This window comes from Barbus barbus, assembly GCF_936440315.1.
Source record: "Barbus barbus genome assembly, chromosome: 30".
Classification (NCBI taxonomy): domain Eukaryota; kingdom Metazoa; phylum Chordata; class Actinopteri; order Cypriniformes; family Cyprinidae; genus Barbus; species Barbus barbus.
The window spans coordinates 17881298-17899399 of record NC_136758.1 but is presented as its reverse complement, the minus strand read 5'-3'; the positions used below and the strand labels follow the sequence as shown (position 1 = coordinate 17899399).

Below are 18102 nucleotides of genomic sequence, written 5' to 3'. Positions count from 1 at the left end.
GTCCATGTACTGTTGGACAGATATTTTTGGCCAAGATGTTTAGGACTGGTAAACCAACTCAAACCACAAAAACAACCTGCTTCTTGTTCAAAACAACAGCTCGAGCATGTTAAATTACAATAAGCTGGGTCAGTTCTGTTATGCAGTACATTTTTATGTCCCCATCATTTGTGTAATGGCAAAGCTAATTACTCTAGTCTTCAGTGTCACATGATCCTTCAGAAATTATTCTAATATGCTGATTTGCTGCTCAAGAAATATTTTTGTTGAAAACAGCTGTGCTGCTTTATATTTTTGCGGAAACCATAATACAGCATATATTTGAAATAGAACACTTATGTAACTTATTTTTTACTGTCACCTCTGATCAACTTTAATGCACCCTTGGTAAATAAAAGTATTAATTCCTTTCAAAATAAAAAATCTGACCCCAAACTTTTGAAGGGTAATGACATTTTTCAACTATTTTACTAGTCATTTTTCTAAGATGCACAAACGTAATCATAGCAAAATCAGATTTTTTTTTTTTTTTGTCTGACATTTGTGAAAATATTTATTTTTGTGACAAGAGGTATTTAAGAAAGTAGGCTAGTTTAGTAAGTAGTTTGTGGTATTACCGGTAGTTGTTTTTTCTCACTCTAAAATGTTCTATCCAATAAAATGACAGAAATCAGCATTTCATTAAATCATGATTTAATCAACATTTCCAAAGATGGTAAAATTCTGGCCTCTGGCTCATTTTCTTGCCATTATAATATAGCCAAGCTATAATTAATAAAGTTTAATTGCCTAATCTTGACCACAGCATATTTTGAAAGTCTACTAGAAATACTTGCTTAAATTTACATTTCAAAAAGTACTGCATAACAGGAAAGCTGGCTTTCTAAACAGGGATATTTTAGACATTTCCATTAAAAAGACCTCAGCTCAAAAGGCAACACACCAGAAAAACCATATGCAAGCAGAGAAAAGAACTGAATTAGTCTATATATTCCCATCTGTCTGCTTTAAGCAGTTGAAATACCATAGCTTCATACAATTTATACTGTATTTCATATCAGTCCACTCATCTATTTCTTTTCTCCACATTCTGAGGTCCTCATAACAGGAGAGACAAGTCAAGTGTGACAGACAATATGTGGCTACGCTACGTAACATGAAGGTGCCATTGAAGAGACCCAAGGACAGAGTGGCGCCATGACACACACACACACAGCCTGAGTGTCTCAGAGAGGCCTCTATTCACATTCAGCAGGCAAATAATAGCGACTGACAGACAAGCAGCTCAAAATGAGGTAAAGCTAATACTATTCATGTGAGAAGACATCTACAGTATCTGTGTGTGCGAGCGTGTATGTAAGAGGTGTCAATCAGGGCCGTAAATGAAGTTGGGCAGCGTGAGTGGCGTGGCCGGGGGGCAGGTCTGTCTGTCTGTCAAACGAGAGGAGAAAAGAATGAACAAGTGTGAAAAACGAGGAGATCCTGACGGGATGAAAAGGAAGAATCTACTCCAATTGTTGTCCGAGAGACGGAGAGCGAGGCCATTGAGAGTTCAAGAGTTGAAAAGTTCAGACAGAGGGGGAAAAAAAGGTTTGAGACAGAGAAGATCAGCACAAACACGTACAGGAGTTGCCAGCTCTCTCAATCTCAAACGAGAGTTAGCAGCATTAACTGAGACTAGCCAAGGATTTACTAGGTGGGTTAAAAAGAGGAGGAGAACTGTAAAGAGGGAGGGAGAGAAAGAAAGCACGTCAGCAGGTTTGCATAGAAGGTTTCTGATTCTGTGCCATGCTTTCTACAGCTGACCGAGCAGCGCACACACACACACACACACACACGTGCATACACACAATGCCATCGCCACCAGTCATCTTATCTTCTCAGTGCTGCATGGTCATTCTTCCATCATTCCTCCCTCGCTCTCTCTCTCTCCTTTCCTCTTTCACATTCCTAAGAGGTCTTAATACTATAAATAGCTCCAATTCATTTTACAATATTACTGTTTTTACTCTATATTGAATCAAATAAATGCAGTTTTGGTGAGCATAAGATAATTTGCTGTGTGTGTGTGCATTAGTAGTTCATTAGCGGTAGGGATTCTTTACGGATTCTTTTGAGGCAGTTTTTTTCTTTTTAAGCATATTGTTCTGTCAGTAGGTGTCAACAAGCAACTGTCTTTAAACAACAAGTGACTCGTTGATTTAGCTGATTAATTTAAAAAACTGATTAATTCAGGAATAAAACTTCCTGCATCCCGATTTCTGCCCTAAATAGTGTTTGCAATTAGTAATCTTTAATACTATTTATGGTGGATGATATGCAAACTGGGATGCAGGGATTGTTTTATGAGACAACGAGTCACTGAATCATTTATTCAACAGATCTACTCAAAAACAATCATTCATTCTGGAACAAAACACAGCTAACATTTTTTACTTGGCAATGTGCAACGGTTCATTTTCCAGTGCCTTAGTTAGGAACTATTTTCTATGAAGAAGTAAAAAAATACGGTAATATTAAAACTGAATTGTATGTTACTCAAATTAAAAGCTATATTAGACACACAGTTGTGCTTTGTTTTATATAAATAGTCACAACAATACAGTGCGATGACATTACCATTATATTAGTAATGATCATTTTGACATACAACTGTAAAACAGACTTTTGATGGAAAAATGTTATATTTAATATCCATTGCATTATTTTCTCTAAATCTGAGCAAAACCCATCAGTCAAATTGAAAAAATGTGTAGTTACTGCATACAGCAGCCAATATATATATATTGTGTGTGTGTGTGTGTGTGTGTTTGCATCAATTCAATACCCACAACCTTCTACGATTGCACTTATGAGAGTTTAAAATTGAATGTCCAGGCAGGCTTTCTTCCTAAACACTTAGATAAAGCTTTGATTTGAATTCTTCTATTCCGACAGGCCAGGCGTAATGCGATTCTTGTTAGCATAGCCGTAAACATGGGTGGTAATAACCTGAGACTAAAACACTCACAAGGAGGTCTAAGTACATCTGTAAACATCATTAGAGCAAAATGATCAGGAGAAAGAGGGCCACGAAAAGAACAGAGGAGAGAAAAAGGAGCGATGCCTTTTAAGCAGGTGTTTACCCAGAGACTTGGAGCAGAAAGTCAAACAGTGGGGGCGCAAGGCTGGGTCACACTTCTCAGAGCCGAGGAATGTTTTGTCATTTAAGAAACTTTGGGGATCTTTTTTTGTCTGAATACTGTGGGGGCTTTTTTCTGTGACTTTCAAACACAGGCTAGAGTTTGTTTGTAAAATAAATTCTGGTGACCAAAGGTGAGTAAACGTCAACATCAACAAAGGCCAAAACCGCAAGGAGTCTGTCTATCAGTGTCCAGTGTGGTTGTTGGTGAGACAGGTGCGAGTGAGACAGGTGTCAGTGTGTCCATGTCTTTGTTTTTGTTGTTGGATTTACTTTCTTTAATGTCCCTGCCAGCGTTCATCCCCCAGCGTTTTGCGGTTTCACCCTTTGACAAGGATGCGTGGAAGGAGAAGACCTGGGAATGATGCAAGCCACCGAAAGGTCAGGAGAATGTTGTGGACTTCACAGCAGCTCATTACGGATAGTCTGCAGGATGCTGTCACAAAAAAATGACAACCTGTCAGTCCAGAAAGGCAGACGTTGACATGGTGGCCGCTACACAGCACACACCTGCCCTTCCTCTTGCTCTTTTTCCCTCACTCTCTTCTTTTCTTCAGGGTGACATCCAGAGTGATCGACCTCGTTTAAACCTTTCAGAGTTATTTCTACATCAGACCACACAGAGGACAAAATCACATTGCCATAGATATTTTTATGAAGCTAAATTGTGAAAACTACACTGTAAAAAATTAATCCGTAAAAGTACAGGCAGATCATTACACACAACATTATCCATTAATTTTACGGACATTTCTGTTAACTCTACAAAACAATGCAATGAAGTGTGAAATTCAAAATATTGGTAAAACACCTGTAAAAAATGAATACGGAAAATTTCCTTCAAATTATACAGGATATTGTGCCCGATTATTTTTTACGAGTGTATAAAAATATTAATTATTATTCTTTGTAAATTTGCTAAGTTTACTAGCAAATTTCTAAGTGAAAATTGTACCAAAAAAAAGCTAATCCTACCAAAAAAAATTTTTTTTTCCAGTGTATTAACAAATAATATATATTGCTATATAATATTATACAATAATATAATTTTTGTAACTCTTAGTACATAAACCACACAGGAAAAAATCCCATTCCATTACTTATATCCACATCTAAAGAATTAGCCTATATATCAAAAATATTTTGGTCATGCAAAATATAATATGATATGATATATGATATAAAACATTTCATATATAATTTCTGACACAGAAAAGAGCTTAAAAATAGTTGTAAACAATTTTATTTTCTAAACATTTCCCACATATGCTATTCGTCGAACAAAAAGGTAGTCCCACCCCAAACTCAGGCTATTGGTGGTACAAATATTGCTGTGTCAGGTTGGCCGGGATGCGTAAAAAAAGAAAGAAGAGAAAACACTTCTAAGTACAGATTGTTTGATTAGTACCAATACACAATTCACACAGAGTACACTGACATCGAAGTATTACTTGTAATGAAATGTTATCTTTTTCTCCAGGTGTTTTTGGCATTCTGGATAAGAGTCTTGCCCTCTCTATGACCCCTAAAGCCGACACCGCTGACAGAGACGAGACACAAAGTTATTTTCAATTTAAAATAAAGGTCGGCTTTTCCTGCATGACCTCTGACCTTTGAATTTGAGCATCATCATGTGAGTCTGAGCGCGGGTGAGGAGGAACAGAGAGAGCAGGCGGAACAGGAATGCTGGTTTGGACTGGGAATGTTGAATTCTCCAGCACCTGGAGGAGCTCCATCTGACAAGCAGCCAGAGTGATCAGCCATGCATGCACAAAACACACCCACCCAAGTGCCCCTCTACAAACACAATGACTTTGATTCTAATGGGATGCCCACTCGATGTTAAACCCAGCACACACTCTCCCTGCTATTCTATCCTCGGCTCCTGCATGTTGTATATGACTGATGATTGTCAACACATACACGTTTCCTCTCTTCCTCTTTATATGGGGAAATCCTCAAATGCAAGCGGCTGGCCGCAGGTAAGTGGTCACAAAAGCAGGGAAGTGCATGTCTCAAGCCCTGTCTTGTTAGATGCTATATCAGCTTTCCCAAGCAAGGGCCCGCAGGGCCAGGACCAGAGCTCAGAGAGTTTTCAGCAGCAGTTAAAGTATTAAAATGGTTCAGAGAGCTCTCGTATTTCAGACATCATCTTCTCCTGACAAACTAAATGAGGCGGTCCTCTCCAATCAGTTGTGTGACTAAGAGCCAGTGCTTGTGACGTGGACTGGTTCTTACTTGAGAATGTGTCAAGCCTCTGCTGCAAATTACAGCACTCTGATGGCCTAAAGTGATTCTATTGAGACCAGTGTTTCCAAAAAACAGTATATTTGCTAATGTTTGTAAGTTTGGTATTGATGCCACAAGACTATTTATTCCCAGGAAACAACTAGTAATTATATCTAAACAAACAAGGTAAATTTGTCTGACAAGTAAAACTGACTTGTTTTTTTATTTTTTATTTGCAGTAGGGCTGTGCAATTTATCGAATTCGATTATCGTGCGCATCTAGTCAGTAAAAACGGTTTCTTGATTAGTAGTTAATCGCCATCACCTGCTTTCAAATGGTGCGGGAATTACATTACAGAACCGTAATTCACTGACAAGCTAGGCAATTTCGTGTTCATAATCGAAGGCGATTCGTCTGCGATTATGAATGCGATATTGCCTATCTTGTCGGTGAACTACGGCTCTGTGTAGTAATTCCCTCTCCATTTGAAAGCAGGTGATGGTGATTTACTGCCAATCACTGAACCGGCTTTACTGACGAGATGCACATCATAATCAAATTCGATTTAATTGCACAGCCCTAATTTGCAGAAATACACCATTAAATTTTTACAAAATATTTTTGTAAGAGGCCTCTTATGCTCACAAAGGCTGCATTTATTTGATCAAAAATACAGTAAAAAAATAGTAATATTGTGAAATATTAATTATTACAGATTTTCAGCAGCCATCACTCAGTCTTCATTGTCACATGATTCTTCAGAAATTAGCCTTATATGCGGATTTTGTTATTATTATTTGCTGCTTAATATTTTTATGGAAACCTAGATATCTAATAAAAACCATTTCAGGATTTTTGATGAAAGCATGTATTTAATATGCAATCAATTCAATGCATCTATGCAGAATTAAAGCATTAATTTCTTTAAAAACTTTTTTGAACAGTGCAAGTATATACATGTCATGAAAATTTTATACACACACATAAAGTGCTGCCAAAACAGTTATTTATCATATTTATGGCTTTGTGATTGGTGAAATTTATCTAAAGGCAAGTAAAAATCCTTAAGAAAAAAAAATCTCTTCATATGTTACATCTCAAGGTCTGGATTAAGAGTTTCCACAAAGGCAAACAGACCATTTTGTTGTATCTTAAACCTATCAACTCCCATACAGCCAGGCACTGTCTATATAAACACATAAAGACAAACTTAAACAGACATTTGAGCTGAACATTTCAACACTTCTAAATCAGTATATACTTTGATGACTTTGATAAAAGAGGCACAACATGGCACAAGCAAACACCGATGATTGAAAGAGTCTAAACTGTTTGTACTTGACTATCAAGCTTTTTTTGTATGACAAATGATACTGTGCTCACACACACACCTGCATACACACAAGCAAGCTTTTTTGGAGGACCCAACTAGCACATCAACCAAGACAGGAGGCCGTGGATGGCATGACAACGCTATCCCAGCTAACATCTGTATGGTAACTTACGGCACGGCAACTGCAGGCCTAATCCCTACACTGACTGAGAGAGACACGAACAGAAAAACAAACCTCAAACTCAGGAGCTGGTCCAGGTTGCTCACTGTCTCTGTTTCTCCATTTCTCACCATTGTTCAGGAGAGTGTGAAGGCCAGGACTGCCTGTCCAGTTTAAGGGATTTGAATTAATGCAACATGTTTTGATTGCTGGACAGCTACAATCAAACAGAAAGGCCGACTTGAATAACACTCTGATCCCCAAGGCAATGATTCACTCCTTTAGATGAGTGCAGTGGATGTGTAGAACTCTAAGAAGAGCATTGTTGAAGCAAGCAAAAAAAAAAGACAGGTGCAACAGACCCAACACAATACAACGTTGATGTGGGTCACGTATGGCCCATCAGCACCATCCACTGCGATGAAGAGTGAACTACAATTTACCAGATTTATTTAGGCAAGCACCAGTTCACCAGTCTTATGAGTTAATCATTTTGTGATCTAGATCAAAACTGTTCTAAGGCCTGTTATTAATCAATTTAATATAATACATCACTAATAGCATACAGATCTAAATATATAATATTATTATACATTGTCATATTGAGGAACTAAAATATAAGATGTCAATTGCCTTTTTTCTTTTCAAAATCAACATTTTAGGTTAAAGTTCACTTTTTTTTTTTTTTGCAATTTGGTGTGTGACATTAATCTTTGCAAGTGTAAACATTCCATGTAATATCTTAATTTGTAATATGTTCATTAATATTTGTTTACAAGAGTTTTTGGTGAATTATAATGCAGAAGACAAAAAAAAAAAACAGCTTGAAACTTCATCTATCTATATAAAAATATTTAATAAAATTTCTTTTTTAAAAGATTTTTTATTATCAGTTAATTTTTTTAAGCTCTTTTCAAAGCTTTTGCATATACATACTTATAGCCTTTGTGTATGTGTACACATACATATAAACAAAACAATTAATAACAACAAAATATTATATACAGCATGTAAAAAACTGTATTATATTTTATCTCATTTTTTTTTACATTATTGTTGCGTAAACAACAAATGTAGCCTTATGCTAGGGAAAAGGAACATTATATGGGCTGTCAAATTAAATTAACATCAATATCTCAGCGCTTTGATTTCGAAATGGATTTTATGGCGTGTTTACGAGGCACTGAATAGGAAAGGCAGGATGATTGACAGCTGGAGGGCGGGGCTGCTTTATAAGCAGGTGAAGTGTGTGTTTTCACTTTGATCAGAGTGTGTGTGTGTGTGTGTGTGTGTGTGTGTGTGGCTGCTAGGCATGGGAAAGTTTGAGGCTGACAGAGTGTGTAGTTGACGGGCATGGGTAAGTCTGGGGTTGAAAAAGCATTCTTGAGTAAATACTCCTGAGGGCTTTGTTGTTTGAAGCTAAATCAAAGAGCACTTAGAATGATCACAAGCCAGGAGAACCCAGCTGTACATTTGTAAAACAATGTGACAACTTGAAATACGCCTGTCTTTAAAACCCCTGAAGGAGAAGAAACTAAATAACGCTCACTCAATTACTTCCAGTCAGGTTTCAAGGGCCTGGAACTAAATGTAGTGCTATCAAAAGTCCAAACAAGCGCAGGTTAAAAATGAGAGCAATTAAAATGAAACCATTCATTGATCTGTGGAATATAAAGGTTCAAACTCTTTAAGATGCATCTTATTTATTGTTTGCTAGCATTTCTGTTCGTTATAGGAATTACGCTACAAAACAAGTGCTACACTGGCACCTAATGTTCATAAAACAGTACTGCAGTTCAAACTTTGGGCACTAGACAAATAATCTAAAATCATGCCAAGAAATAAACTCGTGAGAATACAAGCAAACACCTAAAGGGTGGACATCACAGTTCTCACGTAACCCCATTGAGACATGGCATATTATCAAGATGGATTTTGCTAACAGACAATGAAAAAGAGATAATAGTCATTTGGTAAAGGATTTTGGTGAGTCACTGCAGGCGGTACCAGATCACCAACAGATATAACCACCTTTGAATAAAGCAGATCATTGTGATACAGAGGTCATAAAAAGATTTAGAATCACAAAATAAGGGTATGGGAATCTTAATCCAATCAACATGGATTACAAAACGTCCATGTACACATAATACTTGGCACTTTCATACTGCTATAGTGCCAGTTCTCTCATTTCTATGGGCGAATACCAGTAGTTTCAGTTTTTGCAACAAAAAACACCAACAACTATGGAGCATTGATGCTATAATACAATTCATTTACATGCCATGACCTTGCAGAAACCAATGAGTAAAAATGCCATTGCACTGACACTGAAAAAAAAAATGCTAGATATTAAAAAATGGGGCCAAAAATACTCCATTGTTCTCTTTCATGTTTTATGTACACTACCGTTCAAAAGTTTCAGTAATTTTTTTTAAACATATCTCCTATGCTCACCAAGGCTGCATTATTTGATTAAAAATACAGTAAAAACAGCAAAATTGTGAAACATTAATACAATTTAAAATAAGTATTTTGTATTTTAATATATTTTAAAATGTTATTTATTACTGTAATAGCAAAGCTGAATTTTCATCAGCCAATACTCCAGTCTTTATTGTCACACTTTTTAGTATCAATGCTGAAAGTTAATATTTTTGAGGAAATTCTTTGATGAATTCTTAGTACTATTTAAGTCAACAACATACTGACCTGCACATTTATATTTATATTTTTTATCTATCTTTTTATTTTATTCTATTTTTTTTATTTTTTTCTACTTTTCTTCTCTTAATATTTGTATACTTTATAATTGCACTGTCCTTGGAGCGGACCTGACCTACATTTCACTGCTGGTTATACTCTGTATAATTGTGTATGTGACGAATAAAACTCTTGAATCTTGAATCTTGAATAGAAAGTTCAAACAAACAAGCCTTTATTTGAAATTTCAATGTAATGTATCCGTTCTGAATAAATGTATTAATTGCTTTCAGAAAAAAATCTGACCCCAAAACATTTAGACGGTAGTGCAAATTTTTTTAAATATTTCAGAATATTCAGATTTTGGCCCAGGTATGTACAGTATATATAAACGTAATGCCTTAAAAATAAAAAATAGTCAAATACAGTATATCACACTTCACTGTCCAAATGTAGTTGGTCTTACCTATAAGGTTATATTACTCTCATCCAAACCCACAATATTTTTCTCCTTCACCCTCTTCTTATCTCACTCAGGCATGTAAATGATAACACATCCCACAGTGCATCTCTGCACTGATGCATAGTTTGATGAGGTCACAGAGTGCAGATGTTCTCAAATCCCTCACAGGTATTGTTTTGATTTTCCCTCTCTGCACAGACCATGAATATCCTCATGTCACCAGTCGCAGTATGTGCATTGGACACAATAACAAACAGTCCCACTGACATGACATGAACAATGCAGGTTCACAAAATCTGTGAAAAACAGCACATTATAAAAAAAGGGGGGGAGAGGGCAGAAACCAGCTAAAGTCACTAGAGCATGAGTTGATAGAGGTGCACTGAATCAGGGACAGCATCTGAAACATGACAGCTGAGATAGGACTTTTTAATCCACAAAGAGATGTCTGAAATCAGTCAGCTTATTATTTATCTGAACTAAGAGTACTGAATAACCTTTTACTCAACGAGTCTTAATGGTTGAGAAATGAACAAACAAAAACCAAAAACGCTTGATAGTGCTTCATACAAATACAAATCCCCTGCTATTTATAGGGTGCAAAACAAATCAGGCAGTCAATCAGACTAAATATTGCTTCATCTGTTATTAATCATTTCATTTGACTGATTTCGGTTTAATTTTCAGTCTGACATGGAAAGAGTTGTCTGAAATGGGGGCCTGTTGAAGCAGGTCTGGATTATTCTAGAATTTCAGTCTTCACAGTGTGCAATCTGATACTGCGCTATTAAAATATTTCAGCTGTATTTACTGGTTTGACAATGCTGTCATGGTTAAGAGCAAAGGTTGTGTGATTTAAAGGTTAAATATGTTTTCCAAAGTGATCTGATAAAATAGCAAATGGTTACAATAGTTTGTTTAAAAAGCCCAAATATCATGCATAAAATCACTTGGATTTCACAGAGAACTTTGACAAGAACAAATGCTTAAAACTGTTATTAAAAGCCTACATATTTAATTAATACAGTATTTAATTGCATATAATTTATTAATGTCAACACCTAAATAATCTGATTTAATTTAATTATTGATAACTATTATTTAATTATATTTTATCCAACACCAGTACTATAATATATTTCAAATCAGCATAATGTAAAATTATTAAATCAAGTTAAATTAAAACTTTCTTACTTCAGTATCTAACTAAATTTATTTCAGAATAAAAATATGTATCGTGTAGGCATAGCACACTTCACTTTTTACAGAAAACCGCAGGTGTTATTAAACACCAGTCTCACGATACACAGAGTGAATGAAAGAGCCTGAGGGAGAGAGAAAGAAAATATAAGAATGACAGGGACGTAGGGAGGCTCAGACATTATGATATTCTGTTCCAAAAATAATTGAGTGGCAAAAACTATATGACTGCAATTGTTAAACAGAATTAAAAAGCACTCATAAACTGAAAGCTTGCCATCTCCTCTGCGTTTTGGAGAAGAGTGTTTGGTGTTGTTCTCTGTGTGGACATCTAATAAGGAAGCAACATTAACCTCAGCTCCTTTGTCAGGCGGTTAAAATGTAAAATGCAGCAGAGAGATCATATCTCACACAAAGCAGGGGTTCCTACAGCACTGAACTGATACAGATACTCACCCTCTCAACATAGGAGACAGAGAAATACATCTATCATAACAAGATGTACTGTGTGTTAATCAAATAGCTACTCTTGGCTGTACTTTCTAAGCTTGCATATCAATTTTATGAATGATATACTAGACTTTGAATAAACTGACAATTCTTCTTACTAACTGAAAATATTTTTCAGAGTGGGGAAATATGGTATCATGAGTTTGTATAAAGAGTGGATATAAGATATAACCTCGTTTTTATACGTTTTATCATATTTATGTCACTGTCCTTGTTACAGTCTAGCCTATTAATTATTGTGTTACCTAGAAAACAGCTCATAATAATAGATCTGTAGTACATCTAATGGCACAGACCACATGTCCACTAATACTAATATTTTCCCCACTCTCGTGAAATCGTCTTTACTCCTACGTTGCGTAAAATACATTTAATTTATCATACACATGTTTGATTCGCCACTCTGAAATACTCCAGTGCACAGGATACTCTGACTCTCTCATCATTCATGGACTTACCGATTAGTTGACAAATAATCTGTTGATCTCCAAATGACTGAATTGATGTCTAGTATGTTTGTTGCCAGACGACTACAAATGAATAACTTATAACTTCAGAAAAATACAAGCATAAATAAAATTGTCGCAGTTAAACGCGATCTTTTTCGAATAACTTATGTAACTTTTAAACATTACACACGATATTTTTTAGGGATTGTTAGCTATTGCTAACCATTGACATGTTCATGATTTCTAGAGTCTCCGAGCAACGGACGCGACTCCATCAGTTTACTTTTCTCCCGCGTTGTTTTCTAAACATTACGGTACTCTAATATCTTCCGGGTTGTTCCTTTCGTCGAGATGTCATTTACATGAGTTCAGAAACCCTATCGATTCTTAACATATTAAATTGTCTTTATGAGCAATGTTTTGGTTATTTTCCAGTTATACTTTATTGTCCAAATTGAACTTACACAAAATATTTAAATTAAGAAATCTTAAACAATTTTTGCATTTATTTCGCATAAACTGCTTTATTATGTTATTTTTGTGAGCAAATTATATTTATCACGCACAATAATCTTCAAATTAATTAATCTTTCAAATTAAATACCCTATAGTGAATTACTCAAGCTATAAACAAGCTATAAAAAGGCTATAAATAAAACATTCTGAAAATATGTAGTTTTTTATTGTAGTATGTAGTGCAAAAGCTAATTGAAAGCATTTTTGTATTGTTTATTTTAAATGCAAAATATATTTAAGTTAAACCTAGGTCTATGTTTTAATGACCCGAATAATGGCCGCAAATAAAACAACAGTCTTTCGTTAACTGTTCGAAAGAACCGATTCGCTGAAATAAGTCGGACGTCCCATACACGACTCGTGGAAGAGGGATCTTTTAGTCTGTGATTTATTGTAGTGCCTTGTAAGAATTGTAGTTTTTATTTCAACAAAGTGAACTACTGTAGCGCCACTAAAAACTACATTTCCCAGAAGGCACTTGAAACGCGCAACTTGTTGGGTCGAGAGGAAAACAGGGGTGACCTCTGCAATCACCCGAGTAGTGGGAGAGCCGCTGTCGTTCTCAACCAGCTGAAAATGGTAAGAAAAATTAGTATTCCAACTTACATTGAAATGAAAGTAAGTTTTACTGTCAAAATATGACAATGTAATTACGAAGTGACCCAAGGCTTTGAAAATCAATGTCGAAATTTAATTTGACTTTAGGAATTACACTTTTGCAGTTACCTGTTACATGTGTGATGTGCTGATCGGGAACCAAGACTAGCATATTGATGATTAAAAGACTTGTTGAAATATAACAGTTAAGCATTTATGTTTGCATGGGATATTTCTTATATCAAACCGTTAAGAGCATTTTGAGGTTCTATTCTGTGTAAAATACAAAATAATAGATTGGACTATTCTGAATATAATACAGATAAATTATTTTGCAACAAACGAATGTGTCTGCAGAAGTGCCAATTGGTGAAAGTGAGTTCATTGAATAAATGTATAAATATCTCCAGGTTTAAAAATATCCCACACATTCTGAGGTCTGGCAGAGTTTGCCAGGACTATTTATATGTTCTAACGTGGTGAGCCTCCTGAGTGTGTCTGTCCTGACCAGTTGTTGTAATATGACTTTTATTTTCTATGCTAACTTACATATATTGTTTATAATGCTATCTCTTTTGCTTTCCTGTAGGCTGAGCCTATTAGAGCCCTGGTTACCGGTGCTGCTGGTCAGATCGCATACTCTCTGCTATACAGCATTGCAAAGGGAGATGTCTTCGGTAAAGATCAGGTAGGGGCAGGATTTGGCTTATGCAATGTCCCGTCACATCCAATTAAAGTCTGTTGTATCATTTAGCATGCCGTTTAACTAATTCCAGGAAAAGGCACCATATATGTCTTCGACAGCCGATGAGATTATTGCAAAGCCAAAACAGTATTATGACAGTTATGCAAGACATGCACTAATGTTCTCTTTCCCTTTCGCTTTCAGCCTGTCGTTTTGCTTCTGTTGGACATCACTCCCATGTTGCCTGTGCTGGAGGGTGTTGTTATGGAGCTGCAGGACTGTGCTCTCCCACTTCTGAGAGGTACACATACACACATAAATACAGAATGATGGCCCTGTATCCTGTGGTGTTTGTGCCAGCCATGCGGTCTTAAAGGCCTGTGTTTTCACTGCACAAATGACAAGAGTTCAGAGCAATCTGATTGGCTGCCTGTATGATCCCCAGCTGAAAGGGCAGCTAAATTTAGGATTGTAGTTCCCATCCGCGGATGATGTGGTAAGGTTGACAGTATGTGACCTGTCAAGTGCATGGAATCAGTAACCAAAAATTCAGGAGGCCCAAACTGGATGAAGAAACAAAAGCAAGCCACGTAGATTATGTATGCATTGTGGCGTTAAATTCATTAAAATCATCTCTCTCCTTTTTATTATTAAACAAATGCACATTTTAATTGCTTAATTAACTTTAATTTAATTAAGTTTTATATGTAGTAAATACACATAATGTGTGTATTTAATAAATACATGGCATTTCAACAGATATTGCCTACCTGATATAAAAATACTTAACTTAAACAATACATAATAATAATAATCATCATCATCATCTTTCAATTATTATTTAACAAATTCACATTTAATGTAAATGAGGACTTATTGGCAGGATTGTGTAGCATTAATGTGCTATTAAAATAACCAATATATTAAAAGACTGATTTTTTAAGCAATACTATGATAATATCATAATACAATGTATTGTAATATATTATAATATATTAAAAACAGTCAACCAGTCTTTCACATTACCCAGGTTCTTGATTTTCAGAGTTTTTCTGTGTGTTGTCTTGTGACTCCCTGATGTTGCTGGTGTTGTTTACCCTCCATCTATTTTAACACCACTGTCTGTGCCTTTTGTTGTAGAGGTCATCCCCACTGATAAAGAGGACGTTGCATTCAAGGATTTGGATGCTGCCATCCTGGTGGGCTCCATGCCAAGAAGAGAGGGCATGGAGAGAAAAGATCTACTGAAGGCTAACGTTGCCATCTTTAAGTCCCAGGGGGAGGCGCTTGAAAAGTACGCAAAGAAAACAGTCAAGGTGAATAACAGGACAATAACCTTGACCTAATTAAGGGAAAATATAATGAAGTGAAGCTAATTTAAAGGTAATATGTTTTAATATGCAGGTTCTAGTTGTTGGTAACCCAGCCAACACTAACTGTCTGATTGCGGCTAAATCCGCCCCATCCATCCCCAAAGAGAATTTCTCCTGTCTGACGCGCCTGGATCACAACAGGGCTTGCTCTCAGGTAAAACAGCTCTTTGCTGGATGGCCCACCAATACAAAGAGGTGAAATACTTCAATATATGCCTAAGTTTCACACTAACTTGTACCACACAATGTGTCCACTAGGTGGCAATACGTTGTGGCATTTCAGCAAACGGTGTGAAGAATATGATCATATGGGGAAATCATTCATCTACGCAGTACCCTGACGTCCACCACTGCAAGGTGAATGTGCAGGGGAAGGACGTGACTGCCTTTGATGCAGTGAAGGACGATGCCTGGCTGAAGGGAGATTTCATTTCTGTAAGTGCTGTCTGCTGTGGCTTCCTCTTCCTGTAGAGGTCACTGTTGGCCTATTTACTATTCCACATTACTGCGTAAGCAAGAGCATTATGTTTTATCAGTATTCATGTGCATGATATTGAGTAAGAAGACAGTTAGGTCTATTGTTGCAACATTATTAATATACTTTGCATATGACTACTGATTGGAGTGATATGATCAAAATCTTTCTGTAGTTATTGCACTCTTCCTCTCTGTTTCTCAGACAGTGCAGCAGCGTGGTGCTGCAGTCATTAAAGCTAGGAAGCTCTCCAGTGCCATGTCAGCCGCCAAGGCCATCTGTGACCACATGAGAGACATCTGGATAGGCACTTCTGAGGTCAACTTTTAGGGGTTTTTCACAATTCACACAGACATTGGTTTTAGACTGTTCTGATACCAATATTGCATCTCTGTATTGGTTCAAATATGCACTGTTTTCTCTGTAGATCAGTGGTTCTCAACCTTTTTGATTCAAAGGCCTGCCACTGTCCAACATTATATAAGCTATTTTTATTTTTCTGCTGTAGTTATGACAGTTGCTTATTTTCAAATTGTCAAATTTTGAAAGTGTTGATATATTACATTTCAAGAAGTTTTAAGTAGTATGTTCTTCAGTAAAATCAATAGTTATTCATGGGAAAAAAAGATGATTTAGGTTTATGTCTTAAATTAGTTCCTAGCATTATAATTTAGAGTTAAAAAATTTAATATATCAACAATTTTTTTTTATTAAATGTAATATTTAAGTCATTTATTAACTGAGTCATTTACAGAGCTACTTCTGTAGATATTTTATTGCATCAGGTGTGGAGGATTTCCATTTTAAAATTTTGTACATATGAGTAATTTTTTTTTGTACATACGAGTAAACAAATGGAGGCTCAAAATCGAATAATAAACAGGAGACACAAGGACAAAAAAAGTCCTAAATTGGTAAAACAGTCCGCCTTTTAAAAAGTCCCGAAGAAGTGTGATGGCGCTCTATAGAACTAAAAAAGCCAAGCAATATGAAATAGAAATGTTCTGTGATGATATTCTGTGATGTTGCACACATGCTGTACAGATTTATGAAGGACTGCTAATTTGATCTGAACTGCGTGTGTTTTTGTATTATAGGGTGAGTTTGTATCTATGGGTGTCTATTCCACTGGAAACCCTTATGGAGTACCTGAGGACCTCATTTACTCATTCCCTATTTCAATCAAGGTTTGTCATTAAAAATTCCCCAAATCTATGCTTGATATCTGTTCCTTACACTCAAAATGCTGAGATGAAATTCATATTTACATCTATTTATCAAGCTCAACTAGAGAAAGCTGTATTTAGCCACCATTGCAAGATATTTCTCTTTTTCTTCAGGATAAGAGCTGGAAGATTGTTGAAGGTCTGGCCATCAATGACTTCTCAAAAGCAAAGATGGACGCAACAGCAGCTGAATTAGTGGAGGAAAGAGACACCGCTGTCTCCTTCCTGGGTGTGTGACTAGAAACCCAACTGTCTACACCATTCTTAGATGCCCAGAAAACTCCAGAAGCATGTTTGTGAAACACTCCTGAAAATCTTTTTCTTCCCCTGAAACTGTTACACAAATACTAGAACTGTATGTACTTGAATTTCCTAAAATTGTTCAGATGGATTTTTTTCTGATAATTCAGAATTGGAATCTAGTCCAGCTGTTTAACAGGGACTTTGATTGTTTCCTTTCTTGTTTTTGGTCTTCCACCAGAACACAACTGTCATGTAAAGAGAAAAAGTGGTCTAAAACAAGATTTTAATTATTTCTAGACTGCCCTTTCCAATCCAGAATTGCATAAAGGAGGACCAAAGCCTGGAAAGGACTCAGAGTACATGGATTAGGTCTTTCTGTGTCATTGTCCAGACTGAAATTTCAGCTGTTACATATCTAACAGGAGTCAGAAATGATCAAGGAATGTTTCTTGTTTTAATTAATTTAATTTGGCAGTGTGGTTACTGTAACAGATGTTTATATGTAGAATCCAGCAATAAAACCCAGACATTAAAATGCATTCTTGCACTCAATATTATGAGACATTGTTTTTGTACATTAACAGTACTAAAACATTATTTTGCACACTGTGTTTTACAATGAATAATGGCCAAAATATTGTATTTCTGTCAATTCATTAACATATGTAGTGTTTTAGAGTCAGGATAATTTTTTCGTTTCTGGCCCTCACTTAGAAATATTAGACATACTGAATATTGTACATATCTTGTAACACTGC

General features: G+C 36.0%; 2 protein-coding genes across 4 annotated transcripts in view; one reads left to right on the top strand and one right to left on the bottom strand.

Moving 5' to 3' along the window:
• Window positions 1-12523, bottom strand: part of LOC306850381 (WD repeat-containing and planar cell polarity effector protein fritz homolog) — a 55404-nt gene extending 42881 nt beyond the window's left edge. The window contains 1 exon segment of the mRNA XM_079385983.1: window positions 12239-12523. The gene's annotated coding sequence lies outside the window, so the exon portion shown is untranslated.
• A 725-nt stretch (window positions 12524-13248) lies between these two features.
• Window positions 13249-17900, top strand: LOC306850861 (malate dehydrogenase, cytoplasmic-like). 3 transcript variants are annotated; one of them, XM_079386799.1, is made up of 10 exons: window positions 13249-13324; window positions 13932-14030; window positions 14232-14328; window positions 15168-15343; window positions 15432-15554; window positions 15659-15835; window positions 16080-16193; window positions 16973-17062; window positions 17216-17330; window positions 17642-17900. In XM_079386799.1, exons 1-10 carry the CDS (start codon window positions 13322-13324, stop codon window positions 17668-17670), a joined length of 1023 nt encoding a protein of 340 aa, XP_079242925.1. In that variant the 5' UTR covers window positions 13249-13321; the 3' UTR covers window positions 17671-17900. The 3 variants fall into 3 exon arrangements, 1 of the variants encoding a protein (XP_079242925.1); XR_013782447.1 differs by having other exon boundaries at window positions 13257-13324; window positions 17216-17393; window positions 17642-17894; XR_013782448.1 differs by having other exon boundaries at window positions 13257-13324; window positions 17216-17393; window positions 17583-17894.
• The last annotated feature ends 202 nt before the right edge of the window (window positions 17901-18102 follow it).